Consider the following 24,060-nt stretch of genomic DNA (forward strand, 5'->3'; position numbering starts at 1 on the left):
AACAGGTTTTTCACCAGTATTTGAATCTTGTAGAATCCCAGAATGCTTTGGGTTGGAAGGCACCTTAAAGCTCCTCCAGCTCCAACCCCTGCCACAGGCAGGGACCCCTTCCACTAGAGCAGCTTGCTCCAAGCCCCTCTGTCCAACCTGGCCTTGAACACTGCCAGGGATGGGGCAGCCACAGCTTCTCTGGGCACCCTGTGCCAGCACCTCAGCACCCTCACAGGGAAGAGCTTCTGCCTAAGAGCTCAGCTCAGTCTCCTCTCTGGCAGCTTAAGGCCATTCCCCTTGTCCAAAGCCCCTCTCCAGGTTTCCTGTAGCTCCTTTGGGTATTTCAAGACTGTTATAAAATCTCCCCTTCTTATTTTCCAAAAAGCAATGTAAAATAGTTGTGAAAAGAGAGGAATTTTTGTGTGTTAATTCTAGACCTCTACAGTCCTGGAAGCCTGTGAGAAGATAAGAAATGTGGCTGCTCCACCCTTGATAGTGCTCAAGGCCAGGTTGGATGGGGCTTGGAGGAAGCTGCTCTAGTGGAAGGTGGCCCTGCCCATGGCAGGGGTTGGACCTGGATGAGCTTTAAGGTCTATTCCAAACTGTTCCATGTTTCTATAAGCAGGTGCTTCTTCAGGTTAAAACCTCAGAATAATGATTGTTCAAACTAGAAAACTAAATGCTTTGGGGCTGGGGTACCAGCTTATCCTGAGTTCACACAACAGAAAAGGAAACATGAACAAACAACTGAGAAAGGTTAAAAGGAAGCAATGTGCTGGGTCACCATTTGAAGCAAAAGAAGTCACATCACACACAGTCTGACAAAGGGAAAAAGCTGAACCCTTTGAATAAAGCAGCAAATAAATAGCAACAACTGAGAAGGTTTCAGCTGCTTTGCTGGGTGAGTAAGACAATGCTGACATTTAAAAGGAGGAGAATTGATGTACTGCTTCTATAGGAACTCGTTTTCAAGAGTACAGGAAAGGAAAAGGACTAAGAAATACCTTAAACATGTGTAGCCAGATCTGAACAAGCAGCTCACTGAATTCAGCCAGCACCTGACTTGTGTCAGTAAGGATCTAACCTCTAAAGTTTAAGGAACAGGAAGGTGCTCACTCATACTCCAGCTGTTGGAAATTTGCACTGGGGAAAACAGCAGAACAGCTACAAATGATGGTCTGTCTCTACAGAAATTACTCCAACAGACAGAAGAGCAGATAATGCCTTAGAGAACTGATCCTCAACCTTCTACCACCACAAAGGTGTCTAAGGGAGGAATTATACACAAGGTCCCTCCCAAGCCAAACCATTCTCTGATTCATCTCCAAATTTGTTCTATATTTCGGTTGCAAGGTGAATCAAGATGAGGCTGAAAAGTTGCTGCCTTTGAAGGCAGGACATGCAAATAATGGGACACATGGAAAACTTGCACCTAGGCTACGCTTAAATCCAAAGACTGCAAGCTCTCTGCTATCAAACTGCCACAGGCCAGTGTACAGCAAAGGGTGAGCTGCTATCAAGACAAACGACCCTGAACTTAAAGAACCCCCAGATGGTTCTCAAGCAGGGAGCTTTTAGCTAAAAAGCATGGAAAACAGGAAAAGCACAAATCAACACCACCTATCCCTGATTGTCACTGCTCCTTCCCCTTAAAAACAGGAAAGGGAGAAAAGGTACACACAGGATGTGATGATTAATGAGTAGCTGTACAACACTGATGACGAACAGCACCGAGTGTTGATTAACATACTGGATATTGAGATGATGAAGAAATTGCTATCAATTTTGTTCACCTTTAAACAGTCTTGAAAGAATTGAGCTAAAAGCAAACAAAGAGCTATAAATGACTGAGGACTACAGAAGGTGACTCCTTTGCAGTACTCTGGACATAGCTGAGCTTACTCCCCTTCTCAAGATGAAAAGATTTGCTGACTGACTGATGCAAGAAGGGGGAGTGATGTGGATGACTGCAGCAGAAAGGGGAAGTTTAAAAGATTAGTTTGAAAGAGCCAGAGCTACACGCACGCAAAAAGTGCTCAGGCTGCAAGAAAACAGCTCTTCCCAAGATGAGCTGTCAGTGGCAGCTTGTTTGATGGGGAAGGACAGGGAAAAACATACATACAGGAACATGGTAAAAGGGCTACTTGTTTGTGGGGTTATATCAATCTGAACTTCCCATTTCAGTGTGAACCCATCACCCCTTGTCCTGTTGCTACAGTCCCTGATGAAGAGCCCCTCTCCAGCATCCTTGGAGCCCCCTTCAGACACTGGAAGCTGCTCTGAGGTCTCCACGCAGCTTCTCTTCTCCAGGCTCAACAGCCCCAATGTTCTCAGCCTGTCTTCATATGAGAGGTTCTCCAACTCCTGATCATCTTTGTGGCCTCCTCTGGATTTGCTCCAACAGCTCCACATCCTTCTTACATTGCTACATCTTGCAGAACTTGCCTTTTTCTCCTGCTGATAAAACCACTACTCCTACTTTATAAAAGCATCAAAGCAAATCTGTTATAACTACACTAACACAAAGCACAAACATCCTTTACATTTAAGTGTTAAAATGGCACTGACCCAACCTAACTTACTGTTTCCCTCTATAAACTTTAAAATGTGTATGAAATTGTGGTCCTCACTTGCCATCCTTTACTCCAGCTCCATGAATTTAATGCCTTGGAATTTGCCTCAGTCCTGTCACCCATCAATCATTCTACTCCCTCCTCCACTCACTGTAATACATCAATGTCTTTCCAGTCCAGAAGTGCTGAAACCAAAAGCAGTGCTGAAGGAACAGAGCAGCCAAAAACAATGAGAGGGGATTATCCAACTGCTCACTTGGACTTCCCTTCAAATGACTTCCCTGAAATGGGGAAGTCAGAGTACCCACTGGCAGCATGGAATTGCCCAAGATTGTTTCCATTAGAGTGATGTCTTGATGGGGATGAGACATATACTGCCCCAGTACCTGTGATAGCTGTGTGCCTCCAACCCTCAGCAGCTCCTGGGCAATAAGGTGAAATTAGCAACTGAAAGATTCGGTGTCATTGTGTCACACAGGGCAGCAACACACCTCTGCTAAAGGACAGCCCTGAAGCCAAAAGCTGAAACTGGAGCAAAAAGGGACAGGGAAAACACAAGGAAGAAACATCTCTAGAGTGCTATTCAGCACAAAGGGCATCAGCTTTTCCATCAAAAGCTGCATATTGCTAAGTGCTGGAAGCTCAGAGTGTTCTGGGAAAGGACTGTGATTGCTTGCTCTGTCCTCACTCCCCCTTCCAGCAGCCTCTGCATCAGGCAAAGCACTGACCTAAGATCACCTTTGGGCTGACCTTGCACAGACATCTATATTAAATCTCACTGGAGCACTCCCAGGGACTGGCAATATAGTTACAGGTACTGTGAAGGCAGCACAAACAACCCAATGGTCTTTTTCTTTCACTTTTCCCTGCCATACTTTGTCTCTTCATTTAATGCATTTAGTTTAATTGCCATTAAGAAAAGTGTGTTTTTTCAGAACCATCTCTATCCAAAAAGTCTCCTCTCTGTATGAATGATATATATATAACAATGGCGTCTGTCCTGAGTTCAGCAGTAGCAGTCATTTTTCTCAGTCTTAGCAGCTGGCACAGTGCTATGGTTTTGACTTTCAGCCTGGGAACAGTGCTGATAACACCGATGTTTTTAGTTACTGCTCAGTCATGTTTACTCTGACCAAGGACTTTGTGAGCCTCATGCTGTGCCAGGGAGGAGGGGAAGCCGGGAGGAAGCAGAGACAGGACACCTGACCCAAACTGACCAAAGAGGTATTCCATACCACAGCACATCATGCCCAGCATATAAACTGGGGGCAGTTACCCAGAAGGGTTAGATCACTGCTCGGTCAGGCTGGGTATCGGTTGGTGGGTGGTGAGGGGTTGTATTCTCTTCCCTTGTTATTTCCCTTATTATTATCATTGGCGGCAGCAGCAGTGGTGTGTTATACCTTAGTTACTAGGCTGCTCTTATCTCAACCAGTGGGAGCTACATTCTTTCCATTCTCCTCCCCATCCCTCTGGAAGCAGGGGGGAGGGAGGAGGGGAAGTGAGCGAGTGAGCTGCATGGTTAACTGGGCTTAAACCACGACATACGTCCTAATGCATTTAAGTAAAACATCAGGATTTTCCTTTTAATGCAAGCCCAGTTTAGCAAATCAATTCTCTTGCTGTCTTCAAGACAGCAAGATAGACAGGAAGAAGAGAGGATTTCATGCTCCCTGCTTCTCATCTGTCTTATTAAAGGAATCTTTAACTCCTTCCAATTAGCTCTTCGTCTATTAATTTACTTCTTTTTATTACAGAATTCATACATCCACAAAAGGTAACATTAACCTGTAGTATAAGAAAAACAGTGTCTCCTCAATCAAGCACACTGTACCCAAATCTTCATATATGGCCTATTCAGCTCAGTTCCAACCCCCTGCCACAGGTAGGGACACCTTCCACTAGAGCAGCTTGCTCCAAGCCCCTGTGTCCAACCTGGCCTTGAACACTGCCAGGGATGGGGCAGCCACAGCTCCTCTGGGCAACCTGTGCCAGTCAATTTCTTATGGTGCTTGTTCCAGTATTTTACTATGGACAGAATTATGCCTGAACCAGAGTTCACAAAATCCAGAGTTCATAAAATCCAGAGTTCATAAAATATTTCATGGAAAGACCGCTTTCCATGTTTCCAAAAAACATCAACTCTGTTCAGAGCTGAAGTGATAAGAATGTGAATGTCTCACAGGATAAAGCAAACGACTTCTCATCACTGCAGCTATAATAAGAAAAGATCAAATTTTATATTCAGAAATGCCCATTCCCAGCAGCACAGATCATAACATTATGGATGCCTCCCCCTTTCATTAAGGACAGGGTCTTGTGTAGCTACATCTCACTTTCACCATAAAGTGATGCCAACACCTCTACTCCACCTTCATTACAGCATGTTTTCTCATTTAATAAACTCTCATCAGCTTAAATGAATGGTTGTTATTAGTTAACAGTCACCCTATAACACTCTAGAAAGATATCAATGCTTGTTGGTGCATTAAGAGATGAGGGGCTGAGGTCAAGCATGAGTCAATGCAAATAAAGCAGGATTAGGTACTTACAGCTGAATGCAACAGACTGCCTCAGATAATGGAAATTATAGGGTGAAAAGAATGAGACAAAGTTATTGGTAAGTGTAGTGAGGGGAAAATGATAAGATGCTCCCAAAGGAAAGATGTTCCATGTTCTGATTTCTCTAAACTCAGCCAAGCAAGTTTACTATTATAAATATATTAGAAAATAGAATTTAAAAAGGATACAGAAAAATTGGGAGAAATCTTTTAACAATACGTAGCATTAATGCTTCTCATATAAAGAACTTCAAAGTCATCTACCAAACTTAATCACTAAAGCTTTACCATGTTCCCTGAAGGCAGACAAATACTACTAATAAATCCTTGCATCTGAGCAAAGGTACGGTATTAAGTTGAGATGAGATATTAGAAGTTCTTTCCTGTGAGGGTGCTGAGGCGCTGGCACAGGGTGCCCAGAGAAGCTGTGGCTGCCCCATCCCTGGCAGTGTTCAAGGGCAGGTTGGACACAGGGGCTTGGAGCAAGCTGCTCTAATGGAAGGTGTCCCTGCCCATGGCAGGGGCTTGGAACTGGAGGAGCTTTAAGGTCCCTTCCAACACAAACCTTCCTACCATTCTATGATTTCCATGTTTATGTGTGAATCACCTGAACACATCCTAGGTATACAACAACTTAAAACCAAATCTGCGCTCCTTCTCATCCGTACCTCAACCACACAGCTAAAGAAATCACAGGGTTTGCCAACCAGTAAAAACTAATACAAGAGAGTTCCTTTAAGGATAAGCACTTAACACACCTCAGTGGGTAACCTGAAATGAGATACAACCCTTGAGATGTCAGCTTCTCAACTTTGTTTCCTAAAAGGCTTCCTTGTAATCAATGAGATCAATGATGATGAGACTCAGTGTTAGCTGGGGAAAGACTTCAAGGCATGAAGTACTGGGAAAATATTACTGGTTTTGTAATTCAGAAGCAAACTTCAAGCAGGGCCAAAATTTAAATGTAATAAAAGCATTTCTACAGATTCCCAAACCAACAAAAGTCTTATTTCCACCTATGGCATTAATTCCAATATATGAAACTGTTTCACACCACTACCTGAATCCCAGCTCTGCCATGAGAAATGCAAGAACAAAATGAAAGGCTGCTTTTATTGATTTTCATTGTTCCAGCTGAAAGGCTGACAGTAAATAAAATGCACACTGAGAACTGTGTTCCCAGTTTTCTTTATTTCATTATTCCACACTACTCATAGTCTAGGAAGGCTGCTCACTACACAGTCCTTGTAACTGAAAGAGTCTCCTTGTAGGATACCAAGGAAAGCCACAGGTAGCAGCTACATCCAAGTACCAAAAATTAACACTCTTAACGATGCCCAAGGCTACAAATATCCAGTGTTTCCTGAGAACACATTATAATCAAAAGAAGCATGACCAATAGGTCAAAGGAGGTGATCCTTCCCCTCTACTCTGCTCTCGTGAGACCTCACTTTGAGTATTGAGTGCAGTTCTGGTGTCCTCAACATAAAAAGGACATGGAGCTGTTGGAGCAAGTCCAGAGGACGCCATGAGGATGATCAGGGGCTGGAGCACCTCCTGTATGAGGACAGGCTGAGAACATTGGGGCTGTTGAGCCTGGAGAAGAAAAGCTGCGTGGAGACCTCAGAGCAGCTTCCAGTGTCTGAAGGGGGCTACAAGGATGCTGGAGAGGGACTCTTCATCAGGGACTGTAGTGACAGGACAAGGGGTGATGGTTCAAGCTGAAACAGGGGAAGTTCAAGTTAGATATAAGGAAGAAGCTCTCCCCCATGAGGTTGGCAAGTATTTTGTGTAAAATACACATGAAGACAATGGATCTGCATCTGGTGTGCTCCTGATATAAAAGTCAGGCTTCACAATGAAGCAATGCTCTTCAAAAACTCAACCTGATAGAGATCTTATCACAGGGAGATGGGTCTCATACACATGTTCTGAAGGAGCTGAGCAAAAATCCATTGAATGCATCATAAGGATACCGGTGTGAGCTCAGTGTGCTTTAATGAAGCTGCATTTACCTGCACAGGACCAATCTCCCTTGGACCAAGGTGTACCCTGGCTGGACTCTGCACAAAGTGCATTTAATTCAATGCAACAACAGTAACAGCCATTGGCTCCGCTCTAGAATGTGAGCAAACTGGCACCACCACAGATCTACTCTGAGAAAAACCAGGTGGTGTTATTCACTTCAAGAAGCAGAGCAGGAGACATTGATTAATTCTTTCCCTGACATAAGGAAACGGAACTGTAAATCCTTAACATTGAAAAGGAAAGAGAAGTAGGTGGTGGAGTGTTCCCTGGCCTACTTCTTGACAAGCAAGGTACTGTCACTTCAGCTTTGTATTCCCTGGAACAAAGACAGGCAGGCTAAAGGAGAAGGATGTGCTCTTGAGTAAAACACACATATGAATCAGTTCCTAGCTCTTAACACAGCGAAGTGTGAAGTTAAGTCTAGTCCAAGGGCTCCATACTTCCTTCTCTCCACCTTCATTCTTCCTACTTGTCATCCTCCTAACAAAAGGAGTTTCAACTGGAAACAGCAGTTATCCTCACTCCTATCTCCCAGGGATCCATTTTTGCAGTTTCATGGTGTTTTGTTACCAGACACAGTCCCACCCCAAAGGAACTGTACTCCTGCTTTAACAAATCAAGTTCAGAGTGAAGTGTTTCATGGTCTATTGGAATGGGAAGACTTGCTAAAACTCTGTATACTTTGCCAAGCTAGACATGTTAGAGCCAGTAAATACAAAGAAAGCCTAAGCAATTTTCATTTAATCATTATGATATAGCCTTTAATTACTTGATTTAACAACATTTCTTCCTTCTACTGTTTTCAGCATTTCATCTCTTTGATTATTTAAGCAAATGGAAAATAATAATTTCTCCCTATGGGCACCTCATGGGTCAAGAGTAGAGTCAGAACAATTACATCAACCCCACAGCCCTCTCTCATACTTGAGTTCATTAAGTAACTGCCAGGCAGAGAGCACAGTGCCCTTCAACACACGGACCAATGCTGGGGGAAACCAGTCAAAAATTGCTTCCTCCAAGCAAGAAACCTGCAGTCCTTGCCCACTGCTGCCCATCCTGCTGTGTGCCCTCTGCTCCAAGTTCTGGCTTGGCTGTAGTGTTGCACAGCACACCTAAAACATCTCTTCCAGAAAAACTCAGAACCTTACCTTCCAGCAACCAAGCTCATCCTTCAGGTCAAGTGCAAGCTACACCTTCAAGCCCAGCTGCTTTTGCCACCAGCCCTGCTGCTCTACCCTTTGAACACTGCCCATCGCCTTTTACTTAGGGAACTCCTTCTGAGCCAGAATTCCTCCCTCAGCACCTGACCACAGAACAATTTAGGTCCAAAAAGACACTTAAGATGACAGAGTCCAACCTTTGCCAACCATTGCCAAGGCCACCACTAACCCATGGCACTGAAGAATCGTCTCTATGGGGTGTGAACTCTTGCAGGGACAGTGACTGCAGCCCTGCCCTGGGGCAGCCTGTTCCAATGCCTGAGCACCCTCTGGGGAAGGAATTGCTCCTCAGCTCCATCTAAACCTGCCCTGGTGCAGCTTGAGGCCGTTTCCTCTTGTCCCATCCCCTGTTCCTTGGGAGCAGAGCCCAGCCCCCTCCTGGATCCATCCTCCTCTCAGGCAGTTCCAGAGGGTGAGAAAATCTCTCTCCCCTATGCCCCCTTGTTATATTAAAGGAAAAATACACATGGTCCATGTGCACTCAACTGCCACATGAAAGTCAACTTCACTTTTAGGAATTTAATGTGTAAATAACAAGATTCTTGACATAAAAAGGTAAAACTTCATAATTTAAAATAAGTATAGACAGAAACTAACTGAAATATCTTTGATCTGAAACAAGAGTTCTATCTGTTCCAGATCCTCCTAATTTCTCCAAAGCTTCACTATTCAAAGGAGGCTGGAACTAAGGTTTCTTTTAACACAACCTGTGTTAGAAGCAATTACAGAACAGGTAACCTGCTCCTACCAGCTCTGCGCACCGAAGTGTGCATTATCAAGATGCTGAAGGAACACAGAACATGGATACGTGGTATCTAAAGCTCATCTGTGGATACAGATTTGGGAACAAAAAAGCTGCCACTTCAAATTTTTACCTTCCTACAAATAGAAGCTGTCACAAACTACCTCTGATTGTGTTCGTCCTACTGGGAAAAACTGCCATTCTTTTACTAACAATTCTTGCCAGCATTACTCAGTCACTGCACATTAGAACCAGCAGCTGGAGAGTTTGGAGTGCTAATGAAACCTGTAACAAAACCATCTTCAGTCATCTTCTGCAAACAATAAGGGAATTAAAATTTCAATTTAAATGCAGAGGTTTGAAACATGCTTCAGTGGCAAAATTACTTCAATTAATGTGAGTGGAATACAAAGGACAGGCTGCAGAAGCAGGATGCAGCGAGCAGAAATGATGCCATTAGGGCGCTTGCATCAACCTAATGCACAGGTCTCATTTGGACTGTACGTATCACACGGCTACAGGCAGCGGTATTAATCAGTGCTTCAATTTCAGGGGGAGGGAGACACGCTCCTTGTCACATCACTTGGGGCTTTTTATAAGCTATGAGCATCTGTTTACCTGGAGGAACGAAACAAAAGGACAGAGATCTATATACACACTTCGCTGCCCTGACAGCACAGTAATGATTCTACGTAATATTCATATCAGACGGAAGGAGGAAGATATTACGCTGCAGGCAGTGAGTGATTACAACATCACTGTCTTGCAGAGGTAGCATTAAAGGGAGATGGCAAAAGCCACTGAGCCTGCAGTGATATCTGCCTGTGACAAAGCTCCAAATGCAGGCAGGTAACTGTGGCTTCATTCCAAGTACACTTGTCTCCAAATGAGAACTGCAAGTGTCAAGGAACAGCTGAAATAGGGCCTTCAATTTTCACTTCAGGTCTCTCTGCATTTCTTGATGTATCAAAAAAGCCCAAACAAACTCACAGCTGCTTTTTACATCGTTATCATCTGATTTCCTACAAAAGATATCCTATTCTGGGAAACAAAACCACACAAACAAGAAACAAAGCACAGAGAAGTCTTTACCTCAGTGAGGTCTACTATTGGCTCTTAGGTGGCCTTGAGCAACCTTGCTGACACCTTACAAGTACAGGTGTAAAAACACCTGCACATACAATACATTGCAAGCCAGTAACCTCAAATACACATACTGCAAAACATTTCTAAAGCATATAAATAAGTCCTAAGTATTTATTATACTTCTCATCAGGGACTGTAGTGATAGGACAAGGGGTGATGGGTTCAGACTGAAACAGGGGAGATTTAGGTTGGATAGAAGGGAGAAGTTCTTCCCTGTGAGGGTGCTGAGGTGCTGGCACAGGGTGCCCAGAGAAGTGGTAAATGCTCCATCCCTGGCAGCGTTCAAGGCCAGGTTGGACACGGGCTTGGAGCAAGCTGCTCTAGTGGAAGGTGTCCCTGCTCGTGGCAGGGGTTGGAACTCAATGAGCTTTAAGGTCCCTTCCAACACAAAACAGGCTATGATTCTATAAAGTACTGCTATTTTTCTTCTTACACTTCCTATCTTATATTCCAGAAAGGAAATTAATTGTTCTCTGGAATTTTCTTCTGAATATTATAAATAGAATCATAGAACCCAAGGTTGGAAGGGACCTCAAGGATCATCTGTTCCAACCTTTCTAGGCAAAGCCCGACTTAGAATAGGTGTCCCAGCACCCTGTCCAGATGAATTTTAACAGTGACCAACATCAGGGAAACCAACAATTCCATGGGGAGATTATTCCAATAAAGAACTTCTTTGCATGAAAAATACAACAGCAAAGCCAAACCAAGCAGACAGGCAAGTCCATCAGTAGAAGAAAGCACCAACACTTCAGTTAAGTCTGAATACTGTGGGGTTCCCCCTACACTGACCACTCTTTATTTAGCTCTTATAACTGAAAACACCAGACAAACACCCCACTCCAATTCCCTGTACCAGAAACCTGAGGAAAGGGTTGGCCAAACCTGACTGCTCTCTCCCACATGCTGCTTCAAGTCATTGCACTGCTGATCTGCTTTCAGGAAGTCCAAGAGGTTTTACATATAGGATACATTTTATATAGTAGCTTAAAAATTCCACTCTACACAACAGAAATAGATATATTACCCATGGAAGATGTAAGACAAGAGTTGATTTAAAAGGACAGTGATGATTCTGAGGAGAGCAAGACTCAGAGAAGTCCTGCAAGATGGTTTTAAGAAGGAAGAAAGGGAAAGTTGTGACCAGATTACAGAAGACAACTGCACCACATGTGGCTTGAAAAGAGAACATGAGCAACAGAAACCAACAGGAAGGTGAGAGCGAAATCAGACAAGAGGGTGTGAAAGCAGCAACACAAATCCAGATAGGGCTACACATGCCAGAGAATGGGATGAGGAGACTGACATCAAACTATTGAAAAGGTTTCAGAGGGAATAAGCTGTAGAAAGTCACATTTAAGATAAAATGAGCTAAAATGGAAAGAAGGGAAATAAAGTTCAAGTCTGGGTTCTACAAATATGGGGTGATACAACTAAGATTTCCAACTCTTTTTCCTATCGAACAGGAACGTACTCAAAGGAACAGCTCAGAAAGAAAAGAACTGTAAAACAGAAACACACAGTAACAAAATAAGGCAATGAAAAGGTTTCCTTGAAGGCATTCTCTGGCAAACACACAAGGAATATGAGCAGATACACTCTGGCATTCAGTTTTGCATCACAGAAGCAGAAAGAATCCTACTGTTGTGGGTAAAGAACTAGACGGCAACAGAAATCATCAGGACACGAACAGGTAAAAGCAACTCTGAAAAACAAGAGCCAAGCAAAGAGGATGGGAGACTATCACCCAAGGTCCAGCTAGGACGGATCAGAACAAAACCAAATGGAAACTCCAGTCCAAGAAAGCAGCAAGTGACAAAAGAGGAAACTAAGGAGGAAAACAGGAAACAGCAGCACAGACAGATCTGTCTGCAGACAACCATATGGCTGACCAGTATGTTCCCAACTCGAGGTACCACATCTCACCAGCATGTCTGTGGCATTGAGGTAGTGCTTGCTGGCCATGCATTGCTCCAGCTTCTGAGGCACTTGCTTGATGTTCTCGATCTCATCCAGCAAGTTCAGGACATGTTTGTGCTCAATGCCTTCAATCCACAGCTTGCGCAGCTCATCCCGCTTGCAGTGCAGCAACATCTTACATGACAGCAGGTTCTCCTTCACCTACAAGCAACATGGCAAAAGTTTAATGAGATCTGGACCTGTAACTGGCAGCTTCTAACATAGATCAGCCCTTCCCTGCATTTACTTCATTAGGAATTCCAAAAGGGACACAGAACTATAACCAAATCCTGAACATTTCTGGTCATTCCTTTAGCTGAAGGAAAGGATAGAGTACTTACAAACCAAACTGCTTTCATAGTAAATGGGTTTGAGCATATTTTCTACCTGTAGTGGAAATTTCACTTTGGTGTAACATGAACACACACAGGATCCTATTAACCATGACCAGCAGCTTATTTGCACATGTTCCAAAAATCAATTCAGTATTTTGGCATACAACATGAATTCAATTTTCTGTGAAGGCAAATAAGCCACTACTAAGTTGTTTGCTGTAAACATTTTCCATCTGCCTATTAAATCTCCTGGCACATCTCCTCCTTTCTTCAAGTCTGGTGTCCATTTCTTGAAACACGACTATCTAAGAGTATAACCATCTTCCTAGTAACTCAAGCAATACCTTTTTTTCTTGTGAGAGAGAGGTTTTATCAGAATAAATTGCAGCTACGATACAATTTAATTCAGCATTTCCACTATTTATCAAAGCCATCACATCAGGGGGGTGGAGCAGCTCTACCCTGGAGCCAGGCTGAGAGAGCTGGGCTGGGTCAGCCTGGAGAAGAGAAGGCTCCTGAAGGGGAGACCTTAGAGCAGCTCCAGTGCCTAAAGGGGCTGCGGGAAAGCTTTGGACAAGGGCCTGTAGGGCCAGGCCAAGGGGAATGGCTTTAACCTGCCAGAGGGGAGACTGAGATGAGCTCTTAGGCAGAAGCTCTTCCCTGTGAGGGTGCTGAGGCACTGGCACAGGGTGCCCAGAGAAGCTGTGGCTGCCCCATCCCTGGCAGTGTTCAAGGCCAGCTTGGACACAGGGGCTTGGAGCAAGCTGCTCTAGTGGAAGGTGTCCCTGCCTGTGGCAGGGGGTTGGAACTGGGTGAGCTTTAAAGGTCACTTCAAACCCAAGGGCTGATCACGTAGTGTTACCATTCAGTTTGGTTTCTGATCCTCATGCCACCTTGTAAGTGGCAAAGTCTCCACTATTCCACCCCATTCCAGAAAACATCAAGAGCTTTTACTCTCCGCTCTTCCTGCTCAAAAATCACATCCCGCATTCCCAGCTTTTAGGTTCTCCCAATATCCCCTGGTAAGGTCAGTGTAACGTAGTTTTCCCTGCATCGTGCATATCAATACTGCACATTAAAATGTGGCAGCTAGTAGCAGCCCAGCTTCACACATCGCTTTCACACTACTCTTGTTTTTGTGCTAAGTTCTGAATACTTCGGGTCCAACCTTTCCTCAGGCTGAGCTCTCACTGAATTACAGATGAAGACACTCAGAAGTAGGTCCTGTAATTTACTTTTAAATAATGAGCCTTCAAAGCACTCCAGAAATCCCATTTCAACACATTCTCCCTTGTTCACCTCAAGGTAGTTTACAAGAACACATGTGAAATACATAAATGGACCAAAAAGCAGACAAGCAGTAAATAGCATCAGCTACATAAACCAGTCTCCACCCAGAGCCTGAAGAGACTGAGATATCCATACAGTAACACTGCACTCTGTCCTTCTAAAAAGAGTAACAGAAAAAAACCCACGTAACATAGAAAACCAAATGTAATAGGGCCACAACTTGCTGCAAAGGCAAACTAAAAGGTACAGAGTTTGTTTCAGACTTAATCCCTGCTCAATACCTTAACCAAAAGTGTGTCACTGACCCAGCACACCATCATCAGTGGGCTGCTGTTACAGGGAGCCAAAGTAGGTCAGCAAAGCGATAACAGGGCTAGAAGGAATCTCACAAGACATTCCTAACTCCTGTCCTTGCAAGAATGATCATCAACTATAGCTACATTTGGGAGCACGGGAAGGAATGAACAGCAAGTCTTTAAGAAAGAGCTTCCCCTTGGTAGGGTAAACTGATTCTACTTCGTAATTCAGTTTTACAGTGGTAACACCTCTAAAGCCAGATTCAAAACTAAGCCTTTCCCATCAGGAATTCATACAAGAATTGACTACAAAAGGCAGATACACACAGGGATCTGGACTATCACTGCCACAGTTCCTAACACAAGTAAACATCGGTGCCATCATCCACCTTTCATAGGAGAGGAACATCAAAAGCAAGTCTGACAGTGGAAAACAGATAGATGACAAATCAGATCTAGGACCTCCCATGAGATCAGGTCAAAACTACTTCAATACATATTGACCAAAACTAATAAGAAAACTTAAATATCAAAAGGTCTTTCACCTTTGCAGTCACTCTTGTAGGTAGGACCAAAAGGTCACAGCCCTCTATGTTTGCTTTGACCCCTGCAAAGCTTGGTAACCTGCGTGAAAATGGCCCATTGGCTATGGCTTATTTCAAATCTAGTGCAATTGATCTCTGCTTTCAAAGAGCAGAGCTTTGTACATAAATCCTACAATGAACTCTTACCCTTGGCAAGCATTAGGATGGTCTCATTTGCTTTGAAAAGGCTAAATGAATTCTCAAAGGCAGAGGGGTCAGTACATAGCCCCAGAAGGGTAAAAGCCCACTGCTCCTTGTGAAAGGTTTTCAGCTAAGAACTCCAAAGTGTAAAGAAAAGAAAAACAAAGAACTAGTGCCTGATTTGCAAAGTTTAGGTATAAAAAAAATACACGGGGAATAGAAAATGGGACAGGAGACCAAAGAACTAATCTACTACTGCAAGGGCAGAGCAGATCCAACAAGTCCACAACAAAGATTGCCAGAGTTATTTACTGGCACACTACTGAAGTGTGAGCACTCAAAATGCAGAGATACAGGGGCACAGAGTTCATATATATTCACACAACAGAACTGAGCTTAGAAATAGCACCCAAGTTCAGATTCTCAGGGGAAAAGCAAGCTGATGAATCACCCTGGCTAGTCAGGTGGTGGTTGGAGGCCAACACAGCAAAACACAAACAAATTAGATGGAAAGGTGTTAGCTTAGCAGCCCTTAGACTGTAGAAACCTGACAGCAACATGCCCAGACAAGAAGTGAAGAGGGCACACTGCAAAGCTTTGAGCTTCACATCCATCCCTCTGTTTGCTTTTTAATAGCTTCTGTTCTTAAACACAAGAGAGACCCCTGTGGAGGGAACACAGGTAGCAACACACAGCCAGGGACCCCTGTACTGGGACCGGATGGTCTGCTCTTCACCAAGCCAGAGTTAACCCAATACCTCTGATCAGGCCTAGATCAGGATTAGTGGGTAGCAAAGCTTCCTCAGCTCAACTTTCAGTTCAGTTCAGAATTATGATGAGCAGCTGGAGAAGCTGAAAGATAAATGTAAGTTGAAAATAGGATTTTACAACATTACACTATCATAAGAGGACTGTACACAAGAAGAAGAAAAGGCTCAGCAGGACCTTATCACTCTCTGCAACTGCCTGAGAGGAGGATGGAGCCAGGAGGGGCTGGGCTCTGCTCCCAAGGAACAAGGGATGGGACAAGAGGAAACGGCCTCAAGCTGCACCAGGGCACGTTTAGATGGAGCTGAGGAACAATTCCTTCCCCAGAGGGTGCTCAGGCATTGGAACAGGCTGCCCAGGGCAGGGCTGCAGTCACCGTCCCTGCAAGTGTTCACACAGCGTGGAGACGAGGCCTCAGTGCCATGGGTTCAGTGGTGGCCTTGGCAGGGCTGGAGCAACAGCTGGACTCAGTCTTCAAGGTCTTTTCCAACCCAGTTAGTTCTATGATTCTAAGAAGAGAAGCTGCCCAGATTTATACCCCACGAAGCCAATGCAAACACAGAACTACACACAAACTACACCTGCTTGATCTTGTTGCGCGAGTTGGTGATGCGCTCAGTAATGCTCTGGTAGGTGCGGATGGCCGTGGTGAGCTCCGTGTAGTGCTGCACAATGAGCTCATCCAGATCCCGGTCACACTTCTCATAGGCTTCTTCCAGGCGCCCTTTCTCAGTCTCACGGTCCTCAACATCATCACTGGTAGATAAAGTCCTGCAGACAAAGAAAGGTGACAAAAATAGGGGTATTTTGAAGTTATCTATGAGGACATGAAGCCTTTGCTTAAAGAATTCATTACTGTCACAAACCTTAAGCCACTCTTAAGTCTGTACACTTCAAGAGAAGCTTAATTCTGGGAAAACTTGTGTGTGTGCTGTTAGTAGAGAAAAACATACTTCAAGAATATAAAAACCCCTTAAATACTATGCTTCATTATTACCATTTTTAGATACTTCAGAGCTTCTTTACTACACCATGGGGTTTAGGCAAAGTAAGTGTTCAAGGCCAAGATGCTCTAGTGGAAGGTGTCCCTGCCCATGGCAAGGGGTTGGAACTAGGTGAGCTTTAAGGTTCCTTCCAACCCAACTCACTATGATATCATACATACAGAGAGAAACCCATCTAAAGCCTACCCACGCTTTCCAACAGACAACCTGTTTTCAAACACAGATACATGTCATGGGCTCTAATACCCCCCTCATTTATTTTAACCTCTGAGTAACACCAGATATTTTTAATCTTAATCTGAAGCAAGATGTTTAATTTCTTTTACATATACACATACAGAACAATGAAGCTTGAGGTTCCAAGAAAACTGTTGAAAATGTAATGAAACTGGCACAGAAGACAAAAGCTTTTGTGGTCACTCCCAAGTTTCTACTCAAGAATCAATGTGATACTCATTTTCTCTCTCTTCCCCTCCCTCAGCCCTTTCTCATAAGACCCATCCTGCCCTCAGATCCTGAGGCCCACACCTGGAAACCATGGTGCTACCAGAAAAACCTGGGAGACAGCAACAGCCAATATCTCCTACAGTAGGTTGCACTCGGAGGTCTTCAAAACACAACTTCAAAAGACATCTGGAGCATCTACTTGTTGAAAGTACAATGCCAGTATAAATACAACCGGTACAGCATGAAAACAAGCAGACTGTTACAGAAGTTTAAGCCTCTGAACTGAGGCACCATCTTAAGATTGTACAAATCCTGTATAGAAAGAGCATCAAAATAGTAAAAGACTACAGCAGCCATTATTCCAAAAGAAAAAGACTATGGAAAAATACCCCATGAGGAATAATAGAGAATTTGTTGAGTTCTTCCCACATTTCTTAAGCTATTTGTGTAGAGAAGGTCAAATAATTGGAAGGAGCCAAAACCCACGTTGCTGAACACTGCGGCTGCTCTGTGCTACTTTCAATGAGGTCCAGCCAAACTAAACCCAGTATCTCCATCTGTCAAGAAAGAAAGAAAACATCAACTCTCCTTGCCGGAATAAGCACTTGTCCTCTACAGCAGGAGTTAGAAGGTAAGAACTGCTTGCACATCACTGAAAACTAACAATGGAGAGGAAGTTGTTTCCTTATGGTTTAAGAGGATCTTAAACAAGCACGACACAAGAAGGGTATTTGACAGATTTACTCTGAACTCTTCAATGCCATTAGGAAAGTAGCAGAGACTCAAGTGCAAAAAGCTCTTCTCAAAGACTTCACTCAGGAAATGCTCCCTCTCACTGTCAAGAGACATACCCCAAACTTTCGGTTGACTCCTTCCCCTCCAAGCAAAGCAACAAGCTGTACCACCTACTCAAGGACTTCACCTCTAAACTGAAAGCAAAAACCATTTCACAGGGATCACAATCCAAGAAAGAGCAGCAAAGGCAAGCCAAGTGAGCAAGCAAATCTGTACTCCCACATGGAACACGGCATGAGGGGAGGACAGGAACACACACACTTGTTCTGCTCAACTACAAGGACGGAGGAATTACAGCCAAGATCTGTCCTACAGCACCCTACAAGAAGACAATGTACCCAAGTGATGGATTTTGGTTTTTGCTGGTTTAACACTTGTAGTCACTTTCAGATGGCAGTGGCACAAGGCCATAACAGATACCACATGGAAATGAGGAGAAGCAATCCTCTTCCCTTTGTCATGCCTCAGACTATCAGTGAGGGTGCCTCACACCCTCCTCCCAGATACCAAGAGCTGCACTTTTGACAGGGGATGAAGGTGCATCTCTCCTCTTGCATGAAGAATATCTTGAGATGAGACCCCCCCCCCCCTCCTCGTTCCACCGACAGAGCTTCTTCCAATGCATGAAATTTGTAACACTTAAGTTCCATGCTTTATGGTAGCTAAAAACAGGGATGTTTCGTGTTATTTAAGTGATATTCTACTACCAAACATTCTTCATTAGGTCTTAAATCACGTTTTCACATAAAAAGATGATGCTTTTAATTGCACTGCATCCAAAATGCTTTAATATCATGCAGAAAAGGATCTAGAAAGTGAGAAGAGTGGTTAGAAAATAAGCCTGGAATGAACAAATCTGAGTTACAGCCTCTGCTCTGCCACAGACCTCTGACACTGTGCTTACAGCACACTCACACTGCAGGCTGCATCTTGACACTACAGCATAAGCTAAACACAGCTATTTGTTGACTACAGACTCCTGAGGGAAATATCTGCATTTCAGCTGAAAGGATGAGCAGGAGGATCTGTGTCATGGAATCCTAGAATATTCAGGTTGGAAGGAACCTTAAGATCACCCAGTTCCAATTCCCTGGCCATAGGCAGGGACACCTCACACTAGACTGCTGCCCAAGGCCCCATCCAACCTGGCCTTGAACACTGCCAGGGATGGGGCAGCCACAGCTTCTCTGGGCACCCTGTGCCAGCGCCTCAGCACCCTCACAGGGAAGAGCTTCTGCCTTATCTCCAACCTGAACTTCCCCTGTTTCAGTTTGAACCCATCACCCCTTGTCCTGTCACTCCAGTCCCTAATGAAGAGTCCCTCTCCAGCATCCTTGTAGCCCCCTTCAGACACTGGAAGCTGCTCCGAGGTCTCCACGCAGCTTCTCTTCTCCAGGCTGAACAGCCCCAATGTTCTCAGCCTGTCTTCATACAGGAGGTGCTCCAGCCCCGATCGTCCTCCTGGCCCAGTTTCTCTTTCTCACCTTGGGAATCGACAGCACTGGTCCATCAAACAAGCTGTGATTACATGCACCAAGTACTACCAAAACACCCACTACTGTTAGCAGGGGTCACGTAAACACTTTCCACAGAGTAAAGCACGAAGATGTTAGATCTGGATGATCTTTTAAAGCTCCTTCCGACTCAAACCATTCTATGATTCTACACACTAGAAAACAACGCTAAATATACAGTTAATGCAACAGTACCAGACGTACTTGTGAGACACAATGGAGTTTGGGCTAATGCTGTAACAGACGAATAGAAAGCATGTGGCTGCCCCATCCCGGGCAGTGTTCAAGGCCAGGTTGGACACAGGGGCTTGGAGCAAGCTGCTCTAGTGGAAGGTGTCCCTGCCCACGGCAGGGGGTTGGAACTGGAGGAGCTTTCAGGTCCCTTCCAACCCAAACCAGTCTGGGATTCTATATACAAGAACGTGTTTGGCAGTAAAGTATCTTCCACTAAGAGCTCTCGCAGATGAATACACTGTCTTTGTGAAGAACTGCTTATTTTTCTAGCAGAATGCTCCTCAGCACAGTCACACCAGACACGAATGTAAATCCTCTTTAGGAACTGACATATTGTTTGAGTTTGAAGCTGGATAGTATTGGTTATCTCAGTGCTTAATGAAAACATCAATTCTCTCCAACCTGTACTATAGATCGCAGGAGAATTGTGGATTGCTACAGCCAATGTAAAAGCAGCACCCAACTGACCTCTATCACTGACTAGCAAAGTTTTTAGTTTTAATCAAATAAAATTCAATTTCAAACTTCATGATTTGGCAAGTATTGGCTTGAATCCATCTGCAACACCAGCAGTTTGTTACGAAAGCTAAAAGATCCTTCTCCAAGGCTAAGAACACACCACTCACATCAGAGGATGTCACAAGCCTCTCCAACACTCCAGCAAGTTCCTGCCCATCTCGGGCTTCCTCACGACTTCCAGGCACATCCAGATTGTTACAGCACATTCAAATTGTGCTGCTCAGTTGTTCGTCCTTATCATCAAGTTTAACTTGCCCTCTATAGGCTATTTGCTCTAAAAACACTTGACATTTGCACAGCCAAAGCATAGATGTTTATGAAGCCTGAAAGGTCACATCAGGGCCTTTATTTCAGAAACCACAAAACATGGCAAAAGGACAAAGCTTCTATAGAAGCCTCTGAGGTACCACAAGCTTATTCCTATTGAAACTATATCTTCTAGTGTCTAAACTATCAATTTTAGTTGCTATTTTGCTATTTGTCTGTTTAGATATATTAATACACATTTGCTGCCACCTTCAGCAGAGTGAAGATGACTTAGGGGGGAAAAAAACAGTCCATCTGGCTGAGCACTACACAGCATCTCACACAATCTAAACTCCAAAGACTTCATCCTTCAAACCACAATGCAGGCAGTATATAGCACGGGAATATTGCCAACCCACATTTAAAAGAAAGGTAACAGGAATAAAGAGGTCTCAGAGCTCTGGACCATTCAACATGACCTCAGGAAGCACAGCAGCACACACTGGGAACACAGCTGTCAATTAAGTCACCTCCTACACCTGCAGGTCTCTGAAAAATAAGCTTCATATGTGGTGGCAGCCTGGAATCCAACAGGATGAGAGTGAGACACAGGAATCACTCTGCTGCTGGGGCTCATACGACCCTCATGAAGGCCAAGTGCAAGGTCCTGCACATGGGTCAGGGCAATCCCACACACAAATACAGGCTGGGATGAGGATGGATGGAGCAGCCCTGAGAAGGACCTGGGGGTGTTGGGTGATGAGAAGATCCTCATGACCCAGCTTCAGTGTGTGCTTGAGCCCAGAATCCCCCCCACATACTGGGCTGCACCCACAGACAGTTTATCCAGCCTTATGATCCTGACCTGCAAGACCTGGAAGTTTCAGGCTCAGTTAGCCACCATATTTTGAGATTTCCAGCTGGGAAACCTCCCCAGAATTAAGCACCTGCACTGAGAATCTCTCACTTGCTTTGATTACCTGTTTGGGGGAAAAAAATGTGGAAGCAATCATCACTGAAAATATCATACCCATGCTTTGACCAGAAAATTTACCTGTATTTACAGCCCTTCAGTCTGTTCTAGTTTAAAACATTCAAGAGACCATTTACTATGCCAATACTATACAGCAAAGAATTTCAGCCTAACAGGTCAGTGTTTTCTCTTCCAACCACATGAGTTTGCCTTAAATACCTGTAGATTATTCCTTTATGGATAGAAGTTTAAATCAAAAGCCAAGATCCAGATGAAGAAACAGAGACTGCTTGTTCAGTCTAATGTTTCAGAAGGGTAAGGGGGTTGGGATTAGGACTTGGTTATTTCCATTAGTTATGGAAGCCTGGATTAATGGCTGGAGAACATAAGTGCACGTGAGATCCATCCCACAATCATGACCAAAGAAGTGGTAAATGCCCCATACCTGGAAGCGCTCAAGGCCAGGTTGGATGGGGCTTGAAGTAACCTGCTCTAGTGGAAAGTGTCCCTGCCTGTGGCAGGGGGTTGGAACTGGAGGAGCTTCAAGGTCCCTTCTGACCAAAACCAGTGTGTGATTCTAGGATTCTATGTACTGAAGAACCAAAGAGCACTTAAGAGAAAAGCAAACCCATTTTTTTAGGGATGCTAATAGCAATATATAAGAGGAAGTGAAGCTGTTTCAAGCCAGAACTATCAGAACCCAGTGAGCTGTAGAACTGAGAAGGCTTCTTCTGGATATTTTCCTTTGTTTAAAATCACATAAAACCTTTTCCCAGACAATAATTTACATTTTTGTCCACCATGGCTGTAACACGTAAGTTCTTAGAACATAGTCAAAAGCAGTACAAGTACTTACAACTGCTTACAGCTACCGGTAAGAGCCTTCAACTCATGCTCTTCCCAAGTCACTCTATCAGATGAATCACAGAATGGGTTGGGTTGGAAGGGACCTTAAAGCTCACCCAGCTCCAACCCATTTGCCATGGGCAGGGCCACTTCACACTAAACCATCTCACCCAAGGCTCTGTCCAACCTGGCCCTGAACACTGCCATGGATGGAGCATTCACAACTTCCCTGGGCAACCCATTCCAGTGTCTCATCACCCTCACAGTAAAGAACTTCTTCCTTCTATCCAATCTAAACTTCCCCTGTTTCAGTTTTCACCCCTTACCTCTTGTCCTATCACTACAGTCCCTAACAAAGAGTGTCCCCCCAGCATCCTTATAGGCCCCCTTCAAATACTGGAAGGCTGCTCTGAGGTCTCCACACACCTACTTAAACCAGAACTAATTCACAACCTTGTCTCTCCTCCAGTAATTCATTTCATTATATTTTCCTCCTTCAAAAACACACCATTAAATCCTTGAAGTTTAGCAGCATCTGTAACTACAAAACAGAGCAACTGCATGTGAAACATTACCTTGTACACCTGAATTTCCTACCTAAGCCCCTTGGTACAGGAGCCATTTGTTTTTCTTGCTCTGCACAGAAAATAAAGCAAAGCAAGGAATACTTAATATTCCTGAGATTACCTACTTTCCTGCTAACACTGCAGAAAAGCAAGCCAAGGGCATCTTTGCTTGTTTCAGTTTGATTAAAATGTGTGCCAAGGAAGAAAAGTCAACACACTGTTTGCCAAATAGAAAGGGCTCAAATTGTTTGGGAAAGGGACTTTGCAGAAAGAACTTTGAAGGAAGAAGTACAAAACAGGATTATGAAACAGTGATAAATCTACATGAGCTTTATAGAAGTCCCTGAAAACAAAAGCATTCAAAACACTACAAACAGAACATCAGTTTAGACAACATGAACATGAGGTTATGAACATTGGGATGTCCAGTTGGGTTCTCTCAGTAGTTCACTTGCCTTTTCATTCCCATTTTCCACAGGAGACTCCAGCTCCCCTTTAAGATACTTGTCATTTGTACGTGGCAGCTGGATGGCTACATATGCCTGTCTCATTAGTACGAGCTCAATAGGATTAGAGTAATTCCAGCTGGATGTTAGGCTGTTAAGAGACAATTTTATACAACAAATTCATTGAGGCAAATCTCCCTAGCTTTTGGTTTTACTTGGTTAAAATAAAGATTATACAAATGCAAAATGTTTCACTCAGTGCAGTCCCTTCAACATGCACCAGACAGGGCAGAAGGGGTAACGATCAGACACAATCCTGAGGTGTTTTTATCATGGGATGTACAGCATATTTCATACAGGACAAAAACGAACCTTGATATTTCCTGAGGTCAGTGAATTTACACTGGAATTAGATCAACAAAAGTCCACTGGGACTCTGCACTTTGGTCAAATTGGATCTGTAGATCATAAGCATTTTTCATCTCCACTTTCCACCATCCAAATCCGATAGCCCAGGGAGTAGATGGAAGGAGTTGTACAGGAGTCCTGAAGCACCGCCACTCTGTGAGATGCCAAAAGCCCTAAACTTGCTGCAACAGTTCCCATCAAAGGGAGTTTCCAAACCTAAACACATAAGCAAGTGAAGTGTATTCCCACTGATCAAATCTAAGTGCAATCTCCACTTCTGCAAGAGGCTGTTACCTTTCTAGAGACCTGAATGAACTCCACAGCTCCAGATGAGTCCTCCTTCCTCAGTACCACAGATCAAGCAATGTTGCTACAACTATGACCCAAAAGCACATTTGAATCTACCTTTTCCTCTTGCTTTACAGCAC

The 24,060-nt window shown here is 44.0% G+C and overlaps 1 protein-coding gene across 2 annotated transcripts in view; it reads right to left on the reverse strand.

Annotated features, from left to right (window-relative positions):
• The window catches only part of EXOC4 (exocyst complex component 4), a 394,793-nt gene that overhangs the window by 357,017 nt on the left and 13,716 nt on the right, over positions 1-24,060 (reverse strand). For both annotated transcript variants that reach the window (XM_061467959.1, XM_061467960.1), the window contains exons 2-3: positions 16,216-16,405; positions 12,188-12,382 (exon numbers count right to left, since the gene is read on the reverse strand). In XM_061467959.1, the coding sequence (XP_061323943.1) occupies positions 12,188-12,382; positions 16,216-16,405 (385 nt within the window). The remainder of the gene's footprint in view (positions 1-12,187; positions 12,383-16,215; positions 16,406-24,060) is intronic.

The sequence above is a fragment of the Pezoporus flaviventris genome, unplaced genomic scaffold, assembly GCF_033815535.1.
Source record: "Pezoporus flaviventris isolate CSIRO_AGI_PZ_B2104156 unplaced genomic scaffold, CSIRO_AGI_Pfla_v1 ptg000046l, whole genome shotgun sequence".
Classification (NCBI taxonomy): domain Eukaryota; kingdom Metazoa; phylum Chordata; class Aves; order Psittaciformes; family Psittacidae; genus Pezoporus; species Pezoporus flaviventris.